General features: G+C 32.6%; 2 protein-coding genes across 2 annotated transcripts; both read right to left on the bottom strand.

The window, feature by feature from the left end:
• Positions 1–320: 320 nt before the first annotated feature.
• Positions 321–4888, bottom strand: LOC124822963 (pectin acetylesterase 12-like). The gene is made up of 12 exons (XM_047295072.2): positions 4345–4888; positions 3832–3914; positions 3379–3508; positions 3200–3273; positions 2455–2541; positions 2244–2368; positions 2078–2138; positions 1758–1811; positions 1550–1627; positions 1348–1453; positions 1102–1247; positions 321–785 (listed from the first exon to the last, which is right to left on the bottom strand). The coding sequence occupies exons 1-12, from the start codon at positions 4547–4549 to the stop codon at positions 678–680; spliced, it is 1257 nt and encodes a 418-aa protein (XP_047151028.1). The 5' UTR covers positions 4550–4888; the 3' UTR covers positions 321–677.
• Positions 4889–11578: 6690 nt separating this feature from the next.
• LOC124822964 (protein NRT1/ PTR FAMILY 4.5-like) lies at positions 11579–15856 on the bottom strand. The gene is made up of 6 exons (XM_047295073.2): positions 14985–15856; positions 14779–14866; positions 14460–14677; positions 13835–14257; positions 13606–13724; positions 11579–12773 (listed from the first exon to the last, which is right to left on the bottom strand). The coding sequence occupies exons 1-6, from the start codon at positions 14985–14987 to the stop codon at positions 11894–11896; spliced, it is 1731 nt and encodes a 576-aa protein (XP_047151029.2). The 5' UTR covers positions 14988–15856; the 3' UTR covers positions 11579–11893.
• Positions 15857–19144: the final 3288 nt, after the last annotated feature.

Here is a 19144-nt window from a genome sequence, read left to right as displayed (position 1 = left end):
TACACGCTATCATTACGGAATTCAGTTTCCAGAACACATTAAAATAAATCCGATCTTTTTTTCTGTAGATAATCAATCACCCCATTTTTATTACGGAAACAATTTTCCGGAAACTTTTGATCGGGTGCACCAAGAAATTTGATAAGGTGTAAGAAGTCCTTGCTATTCTTCAATTTAAGATAATGTTTCGAGTGATTCATTCTCACGTATGATTGTTTCGTTTTTTACTTTATTTTTTAGCAAGGGCAGGGGGCTAATAACAATTTAAATTCAGATAAATTCATCCTTTTCTTTTTTTTTTTTCTAATTTCTTCTACAGCAATAGTACGGCGTAAAGTACTTAAATGAGTGTTACCTTTTGTAATGAAGTTTTGTCACATACACAATCATGAATCAAATTCCTAAGACAGTTCAAAACACAGAAATCTACTGCCTAAGTGTGACAAACTTTGTTGGTACACGTTCTTTTTCATTGTAAGCTAGAAGGGAACTAAACTATAACATTTGGTTATTGCTGCACCTTGGCATTCCCAACATGGTAATGGTCGATAGATTAAATTTGCATTTTTCAGCTTCCTTTTTTTTTTTTATTGTTTTCCATAATTTAATTGAATGACATAATCCTCCATTTATGAGAAGTAGCGCAGAAATGAATGAGATGATGGATGAACTTTGGCTCATCTGAAAATCAGATGATGGCACGTATTATCACAAGGGTAAGGACAATCAATAACCTTAACACCTGCTCGATCGAAATACCAATCTCCAACAGCCAGAGCAATAGCCTGCACAAGCACATTGATCAATATCTAGAACATAATTTAACTAAGTTATATTATATTAATAGCAATAGCTAGCAATCACTATTATGTAGCAGCATATTTAAAAACCATCTATAACTTCCTATGTTGTTTGTTTCTACAGGTGAATCAATGTTGTTTAGTGAACGTCATAGCATGCAGTATTAATATGCATGGTTTATATTGGTCGTCCTATTTTCTTTGAGCAGTCCAGTGGCTACAGATCACATTACGAAAACAAACGCATGTCAACATGTCAGACTGACACGTACATCGCATTAGTCCAAAGTGTCAGACTCACCTTGTTCCTAATAACAGGAGAATTGTCAGCAAACCATGTATCCTGTCTCTCAGTTTGGCAGTGAGAAAAACACGAGTTAATAAACAAGCCATTCTGGTTTGCTCTTGCGAAGTCTTTGATAACATTCAGCATGTGATTCCTGAATCCTGTACCAAAGAGATAATGAAATATCTCAATCACTTGAATAACATATTAAAGGCCTTCCTCCACTTAATCAATGCTATTGCTCTACATCATATTTATTACCTTGCAGATATTGGATTTGCGGTGCAGTACATTTAGCATGATTTAATCTACAGTTACGCCAATAGCCATGCGGATCTGCAGATGGAGGAGCTAAACTGGACTGGATCTGATGATAAGCATGGATAGGTATTTATCAACAACGGCTAATTTAATGATCCAGAATTTATGATTTATTACCAGATGATAAAGTGACACAATTTACCTGCCATGAATCATAAGCAGCATTAAGAATGAATAGCGGGGTCTTAACACTGGCAATCAAGTTTTGAGGAAAGAAGCACTGAAAATGGAGTAGAAAACAAGTAAGTGAAAGTTCAATGAAGAGCAAGAAACAATGATGCATTCCTTTTCTGCATATTCGTTTAAATGAAACTGATATTCCTAAATGTTTGGTACAAGGCAATGAATACCGAGATGGGATCAAGGTGATTAGTACAAATTTGAGGCAGATTCTTCTGCGCTCCCTGCAATGATTAAACAAATATTTATCAGCATCCCTTGAAGCTTATACCCATGTAAATGACCAAGTTTTCAAACCATACAAACTGTTGCAATTAAAATTGGTTTCAGAATACAGTTTAACTGCTCATAACATGATTTCATACTATATTCAACGCTGGCTTTTGGTTTTATAGCTGTTGTTGAAACACATACTATAAGTCAAATTTTCAAGACAACCATGAAATAATTGAATATGGAAGTAGTTTCTTAACAAATCGTACTGTCTTACCTGCAATCCTACAACACCACTGTATAAGTTCCTCAGTGTATGGCCGCCAGATACGTCAATCCTATAATTACAAGGGAACAACAATTGGACAGTAAAATAAGAACGAAAATTCTATGATATGGTGGAAATTGCGTGAAAGCATGAAGTAGTACAGCTTGCCACATACGCATCAAGAAACAACCCAGCATCGCTTAGACATTTGACTCTGGTGGTCATTGGAAAGAGACCACGAAATTCATCACAATGAATAATAGTAGCTAAGCCACCTGCGGAGCATCCCGAAAGAAGAGCCTGAAGCAAAATTAAATGCACATTACACGACAAGAAATATTACTGACATAGTATTATATATATCCATGCATATTAGTTTCTATAACCTGATCGGCAAAACGCATTCCCTTTGACATCAAATCTTCCATAGCAGCTGTCCAAATACGTTGTCCTCTGAATTGCAGTTCAGCAGTCTATTTTGACAAACAATTTATGAAAGTAAATACAGTTTGAATATTTCTCAACTAATTGATCATCAAGTGAATTCAAGTAGCACACGTCCACAGTGATATTTCTTCTTTCAAGTAGCACACTTCCACAAGTGAAAACACAGCTAAACTTAAAGATTTCAGAAGAAGGAAAAAACAAACACTTAAGAAGATTGGAACGAAAATCACTATGTTGTCTCTTGGTACAATAAATTCATAAGGTGGATGTATTTTGTCTTCATTTCAACCTGTTTTGTATTTTCAATTTTCCCATTTTACACTTACTCAACCAAACAAGCCCATATAATATAGAATCTGTATGTTGCAAAACTAGTCCTCTGTGTGCGTTTAAACCTTTTCCTTTGTACTTCGTGTTGGATTTACTTTTGTTTGACTAACTGTGAAAGAGTCTTGCACTAGCATTAAACCATATGGTACCAAGAGTTTAAAAGTTGTTAAAATCTTCCACTGCAAATTTAAAATGCAAATTGACAGTAACTTTCTCAAATTGTACTCATTAAAGTGAACAGTTCAGAATGCTATTCCACATATTATACTAAACTTTTAAGGTAACAGCTTCTATTATTTCATCTTCTTGCAACCAAAATATTAATTTTAGGAACATCAGAATATCAAACTCTACCTCATCTTCACTGTCCCCAGCAAATGAGGCACCATCACAATAACGAAGCTTTACTCTATTCCAGTTGAAAAAATCTACGAACATGAGGAACAATAACATAAACAAAACGGCTGATGCATATAACAAGGAAAAGAAAAGAGAAGAATTTGATCATCTCAGATTTTTCAACTGAAAAGAACCTGGATTTTCTTCAGCCTTATTACTCAATATTCCAGTAAAATATATCTCTTTTTCCATGAAATCTGATGATCCACGCCGGGTTTTCTTGCGATAAACACATGTTCTAATATTATTACACCATCCACCACCCTGCCACACAATTTTCACTTCAACATCACTATAAACCGTTACAGCCTATCAAGCTGAGAAGTAAGTTGATCAGTACACAATGCTTTAAAAAGAATCTCAATGACATTTAGAGATCCAAAAACATTTTTGTTTCTATGCATGTCATATAACAAAAACCGGATACCAACAACTCATTCACTACAATTTACAAATGCTTTCCAAGTGTGAAAATGAAACACATATCAACCTTTTGCAATGCATGTTTTACGAGGTAAAAACTACCTCAGAAAAATAAAATGAATCAAAACAAAACAATTGAAAAGGCCAAGTGATAGTAATAATACCTCTAAATTAATAAGCCAGCTATTTGCTCCTGATCCATATCCCCGGTGCAAATGATAACCGGGTAATGTTCCATCCAAGCAAACTGTCAAAGCCAAAGAAAGGAATTACATTTAACCAAATTAAAGCCAAAACATTCTTAATTATGGTTAAAAACTGCTGTTCAATGCCAAATATTCCTTAAATATATTGCAGTTCCTGCATGTGGAAACATTCATATTTTACTTGGTTAAAATTAATTGAGACACGCTAGGCTAATTAATGCTGCGGAGAGACAGCTGCAAGGACTTAGTACTTGAAAAGTTCAGAATCAAAACTTGTAAGAAAAAATTTTTAAAAATGAAAGAGAAAACAGAACAATTTCAATCAGACAAAGTACATTCCAAGTAACATCATAATATTAAAAAATGAGAGGTGGCAACAGCAGTTATACTCCAGACTGAGTCATAGGCTAATTCATTTGCTTATAAAATGAAAAATAAATAAAATAACAAAGGTTGGAACTAGATGATTACCTGCTCCTTTAGCAGCAGCATTTTGGACAAGGGTGAGTCCTACCAGCAGAAGATTACTCCCGGCGTAGGATAAGGAAGCTTCATGAGCCTCTAATAAAGACAACTCTGTTTCATTGAATTGATGTTCATAATAACCTTCGAACCCATCAACCCAGCTGCTGAAAACTAGTGCTATAGCAATGGCAGTCCAGAAAACTCTCGCCATGGGCAAACAGCACTTGGTGAGTTGGTAAAAACACTGTGCTTTGTTAGGCTAATGAAGCAAACAATAATGCACACCCAAATCAGACATTACCAACAGATGAAAAGCCATTTTTGTTGAAAAATGTTTTCTCTACTCTAAAATTTCGGAGCTAATCAAGGAAGAATTACTAAGGTGGTAATAACTAACAAGAGAGATAAAGAAAATGAAGGAAGGAAGAAAAGGAATCAGATTTATACACACAACACTACGTTTGGAATCGTATAAAGTTCACGCTTGCTAGATAAACATCTTGAGTACACCGTTTCTGTCACGGACTCTCTTTCTACTTTTTCTTTTTTCTACATTAATTTTGATGCTCTGCTCGATGAAGTTATGTGATCAAAAGTTTGTACTGGTACCGAATCAAAATTAGAACTTTCGTTTAATCTTTACTCAATTTAGTTAAATTCGTGTAAATTCAAACTAAGAATTCTGTTTCAAAAAAGGATTCCCAATTATTATAATCACATTGTACAAAAGAAGAAATGTCAAAAGTAAATTATGGGTTTGGTTCTAATGTTGTTATGCATTTTGGTCTGTGTAACAAAAGAAATAAAGAAAAGTGCAGTGTGATTTAATGAGAACACGAGAAACCGCTATAAGCGGTAGTTATGTGAAGTATTGAGTAGTTCTTCTTTTCTTGTCTTGTGACCACTTTTATTATTTTATACCTTTTTTTTAACTAATTAAGATTTTCTTCCATTTTGCTTTTGTTCATGATGTTCTTGCAAGAGAAGAAAATGAAAAAATATATTTTGATTTGACACATTATTTTTTATTTTTTAATTATAAAAATCATGTTAAATAAATATAAGATATTTATGTCCGGATAAAACAGAAAAGTTTTGAGTCTTTCATTATGCATGGCGCTAAAGTAAAAGATATATAATTTAAAACAGTATAACATGCATAACCAAACACGTGCATTCCAAAAATAAATCGCACTGTAACAATACATAATGAAATGGAAGTATAATTTTTTTACGTTATCAACATATTTAAATTAAATTCACAATGTAACAAAGTTATCTTGAAATCTTTTCTTTTCAACCTTGTGGATCTGCATGTCCATAATTATCAAAAATCGTCTTTCCATACAACACTTACTGTTTCAACCTCATTCTAAAATGATGAAACAAAAATATAAAAGTATAGAAGGTGCGATGATAGCACATGCTCATCAGCATCTTTATTACAAACACATGCTGCAAAGTTTTGTTATTTTTATTATTCAAAATAAAATTAATTTATCATGGGTGATAATTAGGGATGGCAATGGGTCGGGTCGGGCACGGATAGTGCCTACCCGTAACCCGACTCGACAAAAAAAAAATTCCATCCGCTATCCGACCTGCTACCCGCACAGATACCCGCTTAAAAAATATCCGCGAGTATTTTAAAACCCGCGGATACCCGTGAATATCCGCGGATACCCGGAAATATTAAAAAATATATATTTTAATAAATTATTAAAATAAAATTTAAATAGAATTACAAAAAATATATAAAATACAATATAAATTAAATTAAATATAAATTTAAATTCAATTTTAATTAAATTTAACCTTGTAAAATATAAATTAATGTTAATTTTAATTAAATTTAACTTAATAAAATATAAATTAATTTTTTTTTTATTTTTTGCTGGTAGAGGGTATCCGCGGGTACGGATATATAATACCTGCACCCGACCCGTTTATAAACGGGTATTAAAATATCCGCTACCCGCAAGTTGCGGATAGTAAATATCTGCGAGTATCAACTATCCGTTGCAAATTTTATCCGTTGATATCCGCGGATACGGATTTTTTTGCCATCCCTAGTGATAATAGACAAACATCCTATATTCAAGACACACCTATTCCACACCAATCAATTATATTTTTATTTTAAAATATAGAATAATTTAAGAAGAATCACCTATAAAATTAAAAGTATTATTTTTCTATTAGGTGTGTTACAGGTTAAGAAAATGTAAGGATATTCATGTAAAAAATTTCATTATCAATCTACATAATACATGAATGCATTCCGAACATTTACATTCAAAAAGGAAGTGATTGTGGTTTATTTATTTGAAGATACAAATAAACTATCAATAACCAGAAAAAGAAAAACTACATACGTAAAACTAAATGACTTCCCAACCCCATTAATATCCCTTTTATTAAATTTTTGTACAAAGTTTTGTTATTGATATAAAATAAAAAAGTATTACGATATAAAATAAAAAAAGTATAAAATTTTGTTATTAAATTTATAATTTTTTTAACAAATATCCAATAATATATAATAAAATTTCTTATGTAATATTGATCTGGATAAAAAATATCGTTAATAGTGTTAATCTGGATATAAAAACATCAATTCACCGGTCAAATTAGATCTTCCTTTTGGTGAAGTGTTTATGTAATGATGATGGAGCACAGTAGAGTATGACGTGTGAGATGGAACATTATTAGATATTATAATGCTTAATTTAAAGAGATAATTAAGCAAAATGTCAATATAAAAGTTATTGAAAAACAATAAACAGCAGTTAGCAATTTTGGTAAGTTGGCATCCTCGATGGAACGAATAAAGTGAATGAAACCTTTTAATGAAATATAAATTAATGAAATATTTATTGAGTTATTGTTAATACAGAAGATGTGTATCTTTATCAAAAACTCAAGAATTAACCACTTAAAAAAAACTTGATATCCCATCTCAACTCAAATACATTTTATTGAACTTATTTATCCTTATCACATATGCATAAATATAATAAAAAAAATTATTTATTTACATTCCAACATTAAGATTAGATAATGTATGCTAACAATAGGTAAAATATAGTAGGAACAATTGTAAAATATGATTTGGTAGCTTAGCTTTATTATTAGTTTTAAAGATCATAAAGCAATTGTTTCAAAATGGTGCAAACCAGTTTACATTTTGATGACTCCCACCCAAAGAAACTTCCAAATTTAGTTTGTGTTACGAGATACTTTAGCAATAGTTTGGAACAACATAGTAAGCAAATAAACAGTGAGAATTAGATATGGTAGCCAGTTCAGAGCTACCGACAACATAAAAATTTGAAAAATGACTCTGGAATTCAGTGAATGGGTCCATTTTTATCACTTTTCTAACTAGAGGCAAAGTCCAGTTAAGAAAGTAAAGAATATAGAAAGAAACTGGGAAGTTGTTTTTTTTAGATACCAAAGTTTTGGTGGGTGGGACGAAATATGCGTTTCTATTGAATTTGCATTTCCCACACACCTGATGAAGAGGTTGTGCACCCATTGCGTGTACGCAATTTTATCTCTATTCCGTTTCATTTGTGCCCACCAGCTATTTGTTGTGTGGTGCTCTACGCCTAAACTTCATATCTACTCAACTCATTTACACACTTCTCCAAGCTTAATTAATTCCATTCATTAGTGTTCACCCACAGAAACCATGTGCTCCTATCATCTTCTCCACCCACTCAACTTGTTCCTCTTTTCATTCTGTTTCAAATTCTATTCAACCTGACCTAATCCATCAATCACATTTCGGCTATATTTATATAAAAGTTCATACAATGTTTTTCCAAATTTAAATGTATTCAAGTGTATTCTTTTTCTTTAGTTAGCATTGTCTTGTAACTTTCAAAGAATTTGTTTTTTCTAAATTTGCATTATGGGATGATTGATTCCGTCTTATGATAGTTTTCAACCCATTAACAAGATTGGTCATATATTTTATATATATAATATTTATAATATCCTTCTTAATACTTCATTTAGGTAGCTATTTAAGTGAAGTAAGTAAAAATAAGTTATCCGGATTTAAATATTTTATTTAAAATGTAAACAGAAAAAAATGTATATATGTATATAAATAAAAGTAGTAAAGAGATATTAACATCATTGAAATTTTCAATGTATATAAGATTATTTGTGATGACAAGCAACAGACACATATATGGATTAATGTGGTGAAGCACAGTTCATCTTCCCAATCATGATTTCTTCACATGACCCGCAATCACATGCGAGATGCAAATTTGGCACAGACACACATAGCTACATCTCACAGGTAGATAACAATGTCTCATGATTTTACTTTATTTTTACAGTTATGAAAAAAATAGAAAATTTAATAATATATGATAAGTTATGTGAGTTGTTAAAGAGAAAAAGGAAAGAACATATCGCAAAAAATAGGTGTTAGACATAAATAATTGAGTAGACACTAATTAAGGCATCTATGTGAACAACACCATCAGGGTTGAGAAAAAGGTTAGCTAAAGCAAAAAGGCACAAACAGAAGAAAAAATGGAGAATGATCTTAGTCTCTCTGCCCAATGTTATAAAGTGCATAAACTCAACCTTTAGTTTCTTATTTCTTCATCTCCAGCTACACATGACATATTTTAGTTTATAATATAATAATAATATTTATTACTATTATTATTCTGAGTGGCTTACAGCACCAAAGAGCTGAATTGAGCCTGGATCTGGAACTCTTCTGGCAAAAGGTAATAGAAACATCAACATCCTCTTCTTTCTAAATATTTTTTACTTAAATTTTTTTTATTGGTAACCTATTTCTATTAGGTAGTTACGGTAATGGAGAATGGACTGTGTTATATATATTACTATTACAAACGTTTTGCGTTTATTTTCAAAATTAATAACTTCTTTACATTTTATTTTATTAGTATTATTATTATAAAGATAATAATGAATATGTATTTAAATAATTTTTTTTTCTTTTTTCTTTTTCAATCAGATTATCTTTATTTTTAACTTTTTCTCTATTTTTTTTATCTAAATAATATATTTTTCATTTAATTTTTTTCTTCTACTTCCTGTATTTTTTATGGTTTGTTGATGATATAATTTTTTATAGTCGATATAGGATTTTAATATTAATTGACAGTAAAAAAGATTTTGATTTAGATTAAAGATACGAAGGTGTGGGGTCTTGAGAAGCCATGAAAGGAGAAAATCAATGTGCAGCAGCAGAAAGAACATCTGATACCATCATAGAGTTTCTACTCAGTAAGAAAGAGAGAAACAAAAGGAAATAGTAGTTTTTCATTGAACAGAGAAAAGTGCAAATACAAGCGAAAGGAGCAGTATATAAAGAGAAGGAGTAAAGCAAACAACACATATGTTATCAGATGTTACACCAGCATGCAATTAAAAGTAACATGGGAAATTTTAAATAAAAAAACATGTTAACAAAAATACTAGCAAATGTTTAAAACAAAAATAAAGAAATAAGTGACATTAAATGTCTTATTTATTTTCCTACCCCACCATCATTAGATTATTTGACTTAGTTCATAAACAAAAATATTTTATATATGTTTTGTTAATTATACATTTTTTATCTTTCAAAGTATAAACTATTGAACAAGTTTCATTTTTGTTTAGTATTAAATGTTTATTATTTTAATTTTAAATAAGAAAGAATGTATTTAATTAAAAAAATATCACTTATATAAAAATAAATTAATATAAAACATCTTATAAATCTCAAAACTGCGGTGAAAATTTATTTATTTAATATTTTTATTGTAATTAAAAAATGACGATAAAAAATCATTTAAAGTGTTCAACATATGAAAACTCAAAAGAAATTATATTATACTTTGTTTTATAGTTAAGATTATCTAATCTAGTGGGTTCAAAGTGCACATGAATAATTATTCTATATTTCTTTATCAGTGCTTAAATCCTATAAATAAAAAAATATGAAGACACAAAAAAAAAACAATCATGATATATAGTCGAAAGATTTATATTCCTACAAGAGACAGATGCCTAAAATAAATTGCACATGATGTTTAAGTAGTGTATGTTTTGGGTTACATATATAGGATGATACGCAGCAGCAATAATGAATGGTATAGGGTAGAATCTGATTTGAATGGTCCTTTGGGTCATCATCCAAATCTTGGATACCTAATTTTAAACAAATTGTCAATGGAATTTCCTTCACTTTTTCTTTTTAAACCTTTTCTGATGGAATCATTTGTCACTTCGCCATCCATCACCAAATATCTATTTTCATTTTCCCTTTTTTTTCATCTGCACCCCTGCACTGCAAATATACTGAAGAAAAAAAAATATGAAAAATACACTATTGTTTATCTAATCTTACCACCTCAATTAAATCTCTTCAAGTCTTCAACAAAATTTTATGTGTAAGAAGAAAATGTCTAAAAAGTCAAAGACTTAGTTTTACAAAATATATTTTCTTATGATCAGTCTTTACATGATAACATGATCAAGTATTAAATTTATCAGTTTGATTGTTCAAACTCCATTAAATTTGGTTGAAATGAGACAAAAAATAAAATAAAGTCTAACCTATATAAAAAAAGAAAAGTAATCTATCATCCACATAACAATAAGGATTCTTATTTATCTTATAAGAAGTGGTGATATGTCACTTTGATTATCAAAATAATATAACGTTGTCCATCTTTAAGTTAGTTTGTCTTTACAATAGATCATGATGAAATTAGAGATGCTAGTGTAAGGTGCCAAAAGTATAATTCTTAAGATTATACGAAGATGTCTTCTTCCTAAATCTCTTTCTAAACACTTTCCTCCTATGATTTATGTTACTCATCTTCTCTTTAGATTCTACTATATTTTATACTTGTCTCTTTGAAATTCTGTGTATATTAGTTCGCTTATGATAAAATAAATTCATGTTCATTCCAAGAACAAGAAACTTGAATCTGGAATGTTATCAAAATCTAACCAATCAACAAAGGGGAAGTATAGATTATATAAATCATAGGGGGAAAGCAAGAGAGAAACCTCACATGCAATTTAATGAAGAATATATGTAGAATGTTCTTAAACTATTTTGTTTTAATAATAGTTAAATAAATATCTTATTTACCCTTTCAATTAATGGTAGCTTAAAACTGAAGGATTAAGGTTTTTGGTTTTTATTTAGTCGACCACTCACCACACACAAAAAAGTTATTACAGATCATAAATATAATTTCATCTTTGTTTCTTTTATAAGACTAAGTATTAAACTAACATCGCTTAATGGCCATTAGGCTATAACAAAACCAGGTGAATGAGCTTAAATGGAAAAAGAAACAAGTTAAAAAAGAAAACCTTTGAAAGTCTGGACACAGTTCCAGAGGCAACAAAAAGAAATCAAGCATACAAGCAAACATAGCACAATAGAGATTTCAAGCACTAGTTAACTACTTCCACATCCCAAGCTCAGTACATCATAGCAGCCTCTTATACATGCTTATTCTATTGAATATCCACTGATAATCCTTTTTGCTTCCTTTCATTCTCTATCACTGCCGTAATCTTCTTTTCTCTCAACCCTTTTGAGAGGCATTTCACCCAAAGCCTTAAAACCTGGACCGGAGTCTTCACATTTGTACTTGTATTTTGAGGCCCAATAGAGGTAGTTAAAAAAGTTAAGGCAACTGAGGGTGGCTAGGAACCAATAGAACAAGTTAAGGTTGTTTTGGTTCAAGTCGAAGCCATGCAACCACCCTTGTTTGCTTGGAGTGATCCTTTTGGTGACAGCATTGATGACATTGACAAAGACTGTGCTCAAGAAGTAACCAAGAGCTGTAGACAACCACGTGAAAGAGGTTGAAAGTGATTTCATGTTAGCAGGTGATTCCCTGTAAAAGAATTCCAATAATCCCACAAGGGTGAACATATCCGCAATGCCAAATATACCATACTGAAATGAAAGCCAAAATAGGCTTATAGGCCTAGAAGGGTCTTTCCTTCCTTGGTCCCTTCTTTTCACTTCCACAACCCCAGCCACTGCCATTGATATTGCTGAGAGTACCAACCCCACCCCTACCCTTTGGAGCTGTGTTATGCCTGAAGGGTGGTGAGTGATTTTTCTTGCAATTGGCACAAAAAATAATTCATACAATGGAACTAGGACACTTATGAAGACAAGGGGGATAACGGGAATGGATGGTGCAGGCACTGTGAGGGACCCAAGTTTCAGGTTCATTATATTCCCTTGTTGAACTGAGAATGTTTGAAGCTGTGCCATACAAGTGTTCAGTATAATGGTACTGGCTACTATCGGTAACATTCTTGTTAGGATCTTCACCTCTTCAACTTGTGTCACTGTGCACACTTTCCATGCTTCGGGTTTTGAGTTTTCTTGGATAATTGCCGCTTTGTCTAGAAACCTGCGTAATTGAACAAACCACAACTTTTCAACATGCATGAATGTGAAAAAAGGGGATAGGAGACATTTGTATGCCTAAACCCAAATCTTGTCATCAATTATTTTTCAATTATTGTACATAGGAAGGCTATGATTTAAGCAACCGAATAATAATTAAATATCAACAAAAGAAGAAATCATTGATGTTGGCTCGATTGATGAGCCTAAAGTTTTTCAATTTTAGGGGTAAAAAGATATACAATCAGAAATCGGGTTAGTAGGACACGGATGGTTAAAAAAAGTTAGATTTAATTCAGACTTCTAAAGTGGAATCTGAACCTCTGATCCCAATGAAAACTATTGATTTATAATTGTTTAAAGTTTAAAATTCAAATTCTTTCATCAGGCAGGTTGGCGTGGACAGAGAACCAAATTTCCTACTCAGAGACAAAAATAAAAATCACAGTTATCCACTGAGGTGAATGATAATATTTCAGAAAAAAAAAAAAAAAAAACTAACTGAGTGATTGCATTCAGTACTGTTCTTTAAAGGCCTATTCCTTAGTTATGTCAGAATACTTTTATTTTGTGTTGTGCAATTTACACACGGCATGGATTTTTTTCCCTTATATAATGATTCATTCCCCCATATCTCTGCCGTTCCTTGACGTGTAGAGGTTATAGTGGGACCATGGTGCTTGGCGTTACCTACTCCGAGGTACATGAAAAAGAATCCTAACATACCAATTTGCTGGACCCTGTTTAGTTTAATAGTCTTGTCATTTGGAAGAAATTATTAGCCTTTATTCTGTGTATGCCTGTTGTTAAGTATGAATTTGAGCAGGGAAAGTCACCTCATTTGGTTGGTGTGGGCAATCTTTTCTGTTGTAGCATCTTTATCACTGATTTCATATAGTTCTCCATGTGACTCCGGCAGTGACAACTTTCGGTTCTTAAAAGCCACAACAATAACCTGTAGGTAACAAATAAAATGGTTTTTCAACATTATAAAAATGAACATGTAAGCTGGTTTAGTGGTTTAGTACTTATGATGAAGGAAAAGCCAAATAGAGAGATGCAGACCTGAGCAATTCTCAAAGTGGGGCTGTCTCCTGGAGTTTTGATGCGGTAGAATGGCTTACCAAGAGCAAGGGTCACAAACCCAACAGAGGAAGCAATGGTTATTATGAAAAAACCCCAATGCCATGCTTTTTGGGTGCTAACCCACACAACACCAGTGACTCCTGTTATTGCTCCCACTGTTGAACTCAGCAAAAGCCAGTTGAAAAAACTGGCAAGGGCTTTTGCCTCAGTTGGATCCTTCTCATCAAATTGGTCAGCACCAAATGCAGTCATGGATCCTCTCACCCCTCCCATTCCCAATGCCAACAAGCACAGTGATGTGTAAAACATCCCTGCTATGCCACCCTTGACGCAGCTTGATTTGCCACAGGCTTCAGGGTGTAAATGACTTGAAGCAGCCTGAACTGTGAGCATTGCCAAAGCCTACATGTGTGAACCCAGATACGGTATAAGCTTGGTTTGATACCTTTTGAGAAATAATGTTTTTTCTTCTTCAGAAACTTTATCAAAAGGTTGAAAGTAAGTAATTATTTTGTTCAAGTAACATTGGTTTCTATGTTGGGCAGGTCCTTGGGATTTGGGATTTGGGATTTTTCAAAGATATTATTTATTGTTCATCACTTACCAGAACCTCCAGTGATCCGAAAAGCAAGCATGTGATGAATCTGTTCAAGTAAGTATCTGAGATGAAGCCTCCAACGAGGGAAAGCAAGTAGGTTGAACCCATAAAGTTTGTGAGGGTGTTGGCTGAGCTGGCCAGATCAAAGTGCATCACTCCATAAAAGTATAGGACTATGCTCACCATGTTTGCCACAAAACCCATGTTGTCCAATGCTGACAAGACTACAATGAACAAGGGAAAGGGGGTGAAAAAAGCTTAATATATATCTTGCAATCAAATCATACAACAGAGTTTAGTGTCTTCTCCTTTTGCTTTTGCATACCAAAAATGAACATGGAAGCCATGAATCCTCCTTTGCTTCTCTTCCATTGGTTGAGGGGCCTTTGTTCTTCTTTGGCATCATGGTCAGCCTGTATGAAAAGATTTGAAACTCATTAATCAACAATACACACAGGGAGAGAAGATAAAGGTGAGATAAGGAGGATTGAGTATAACAGAAAGAATGAGTGACCAGTCCTTGTGGCTTACCATTCTAGAGATTTTGGAGAAAGTGTGTTTTAGACAGGAATGGAGTGTTCAGGGGAAATGGTGTTTATGAACATATAGCCGAAAAAGGAAGCTTTCGAGAAAAAGATAGAGCTCAGACAAAGATGGTAAAGAGAGAACAACTTTGAGCACAAAATGCACAAGAGGGCCTAGTTTATAATTTCCATGACCTTAAATTGATTCCCTGTATCCTTCACTAATTGTCCTCCATGCTACTCATCATGCTCTCTGTCCCTCCTTTTTCAAGGCCTCTTAGCTCACTAGTTTGGCATTTTCAAATCCAAAACAGAAAAGAAAGATTTGGGTAGTATTCTTGACAGGGTATCCCTCAACACTCACTGATTAGGAGGCACAACTGGCTTAAGGCTGTTAATTGTGGATGCTTAATCAATCAATTATCTTAATCAACCCAACATGCTTGCCCCACTCCACTCCATCTATCTGCTTGTCTTCGTTGAACAATCCATTGCTAGCATTTATCTACTTCCAGAGCCAGAAGCTTTCATGGGTCAAATTGAAAGGAAAAGACTGCTTTACGAAATTGCGTAGACTTTTCTCTCTTTGATTACATAGCATTATTTGATTTAGTGGTCATATCACACTTCAAATTCATTAACTGTTTATTAACCATAAAGCAGCACCATACTCTCATCACGTGATTTCCTCATGATTTTGCTCTTAATTATGTCATAAGAATAACCTTGACATATGTGTTAACATATTATACTGCATCATTAATGAGAACTGGTAATGGTTTGGATTCGAACTTGGGTGAATGCGTAAAATGTGGACTCTTAACATTTTGGTTGTTAAATTAAAGCTGCAGCGGCAGCAGCAACTTTGTGTCAAAGCTAGGATAATTAATTGATATTCTGATACGTATGAGAGGACTAAGGTTGAAATTGAAACTTGTCCTTTTGGTTAAGCAGCTTTGTCAGACAGAAAAAAGGATATCAATTATTTATTTCTGTGGAAAAAAACCACATATTGCCCAAAAATTTGTATTTGTACGAACTACGAAGAAACACATAAAGCTTCACGGCCAAAGCTGACCTTCCAGTTCCATCCCCCAGGACAGTAAAAAATTGAGAAATGACACGAAAAACCGAAATCCTAAGTCAAATATTCAAAGTTTCAAACTATGGGTCACATGGTACAGCTCATATGGTGTCCTCAATGTCCTTTAGAGCTCCATTGTTTGATAAAAGTCCATGACTGTCACTTTCCCTCTCTTATCATGCACATCACTGAAACTCGAGAGCTTTTCCTTTAGCTTTGCTTTGTGAATCTCATTCCACTAATAAAATCCATCTTACATTTGAACTGTCTCTTTCACAATAGCAGTCTAACTTCTAGTATCTCAATCATGCTAAATCTTTTTGTTCGAAAATCACTGTCAACTGAAATCACTTTTTTCAGTGTTCCCTCATCCTGTTTGATTGGTGGGTGAAGCAAAGATGGGTTAGAACGAACTGGTTTTGCTATCATAGTTTCACCTTACAATTCAATCGCTTTGAAAGTTAAAATTTAAAAGTAAAAAACCTGTCTGTGTACATGTTAGATGATGCATGGTAGTTCTGCTTCCCAGTCCAGCCAGAGCCAGCTAGTCCCACAGAAACGAAGACATCATAGTAAATGAGCCCATCAACATCATCTGCATTGTAGCTGCTTGTCAAAAGAAAATGCGCCTGATAATTGTCCAAATCATGTTCATTACATTCGAGGGACATATCAAAACACCTGATGCTATCAATGTCCTGTTCTAAAGATGTAGAATATATAAAACAGATATTTATACAATTAAAATAACCCTCCATCTTTCCAAGTTCAAAATTCAAAATTCAGAGCTCAGAATGAAGCAAGAATCCTACTTTTATTTACAATCTGCAATCTCAACGAGACTAAAAGCATTAGTTCCAGCAAATTATGAAACTTTAAAATACACAAAAGGCTATAGCTGACCAAAATGAATATGGGAAATTGGAACCCAATTTTCAAATGGACCACATCACACTTTCTAAAGGATAAGGTTTTGTTTTCAAAAACTAATCCTTAGAGTAACAGTTGTGTTTCATTTCAACATAAAAAGGAAGTTTTTTTTTTTTTTCACATGGTTTGATTTGATTAACAAGAGAAATAGAGAAGAAAAAATTAGTGGGAGACTTGCCAAAAATACTTCTCTCATTTGACAACAAAGGAAAACTGAAAAGAAAAATTGGACAGAAATATACTTTGAACTTTATCATTTTTTCTACCTTAATATAAATTAAAAGGGAAATATACCTTTATTAGAAAAGCTAATTTTCATGATTGGAGAGAAAGTTAAAGTTTTTCAAAAGATAAAAAGATATATCAGTTAATAGCTTTCAAAAAGTACCTTTCTTAAATAATTTTCTTTTAATAACAGAAAAGAAATATTAGGAATGTAGTCAATTAATTTATAATTACCTGAACTAAAATGGCTACTTACTAGTGTAAACTTGGAACAAAAGAAAAATGATTAGCCAGCTATGAAGTAGGAAGCAAGTGAATTACTGAGAGTGGTGATGAGAAGGAGCTATAAACAGAAGAAACAAACCAAAAGAAACCATTTTATTGAGATGGTGGGTACTAATCAACAACCACTACTAATAGAAGTTGCTGATGCCACTTTAAAATTTTTTGGATCTATCAATTTCAATCAAAATCATGGATCCCTTTGTCGTGGATGTGAGTTTATGTTCATGATTGGACTTTTACTCAGAAACTCTGGTATAGAAATAGCCCTTCTTAATTCATAAATGTTCTTTTTTCAGAAAAGCTTGATTTATTAAAAACCCCACCTTCCATTCCTTCACATTTGCTTTTTGAACATCACCCCATTCTTAGCACTTTCCCCACAACACAAACTTGTTCATGCTTTTCCAAAGTGCATGCTTCATCACATCTCTTACCATCTTCTGGGTTTCTTGCTGTCCCTCCACCTCCTTTTCCAATCTGTTATCCCCACAAAACAAATTCTACTGCTCTTTCAAAACATTCATACACTGTCTACCACTTGTTTGATGCTTCTATTATTAGTTATTAGTTGTGCTTGTGCCTAATACATAGTACAAACACTATGTTTTCTGGTATTTATGACACATTGTTTTTATTTCTTTCTGCTTGTCTTTCACTTGTTAAATCATTAAGTGTAATTTTTGAACATGACAAATTAACAAGACAATGTGTGTTATGTATAAAAGGTTCGACTCTAACATTGAAATCATAATTGTAAAATTATTAAGTCTTTTACAAATTCAGGAAAGTAATTCTTTCTGAGAAAATTCCATTAATTCTTGTGATTTCATTTTAACCTAGCCTAACACTTTTTAGTTTAAAATAAATTTTCGTATCATTTTAGAATTTGAATGATTCCAATTTATAAAATCAACTTTTTATTTGTTTAGACACGTATGGCCATATGACCATGTAGAGAGATCGACTCACTGAACAAGATGTGGTCAGTACTATCATATGTTAGGTCACTGAGATAAATAAATGTTATTAGCTGACAGGACGGTCATGAAAGAATGAGAGACCGAACACATCCGTCAACAACAACTACTGCTAAACATCGCTTTTAAACAAAGTTACTGATAAGAAATACTTAATGGATAGTGGACCATAATTGGGCCATGATTAAGATTTCATTAATCACAAGCTCATTTCAAAACTTATAAATAGAGGTGAAAGGTAAAAAGGTAGGTGATTGCATTTATTGTAAATTTAACATTTTACTATGACTCTCGATTGGATTAATCACTCACTTTAACGTGTTAGAGTACCTTTTACAGGTATACCAGACAATTTGGTTCAGAACTTTCTAAGCTAACTTGAAGTAAAGTGTGAAAAAGAGTATTGTGGAGATTCTAGATCCTATACCAGAATCATACTATATTTTAAATTATTTTTAGTTAATGTGAAACTGAATTTTTTCTCACGTAGCAGTGAAATATTAAAGATGATAATTTCTTATGAAATTGAATAGTTTAGTGATTGAAGTATTAAACTCTAAATGTTTGGATTGTGTTTAAATAATGAATATGAACTTTAGATTTTAAAGTAGACAGAATGGTTTTGACAAAAGACACGTGAATTTGTTCCATTGTGTTTAATTGATA

The sequence above is a fragment of the Vigna umbellata genome, chromosome 5, assembly GCF_029865625.1.
Source record: "Vigna umbellata cultivar VRB3 chromosome 5, Vumbellata_1.0, whole genome shotgun sequence".
Classification (NCBI taxonomy): Eukaryota; Viridiplantae; Streptophyta; class Magnoliopsida; order Fabales; family Fabaceae; genus Vigna; species Vigna umbellata.
This window is presented reverse-complemented; position numbering and strand designations above follow the sequence as displayed.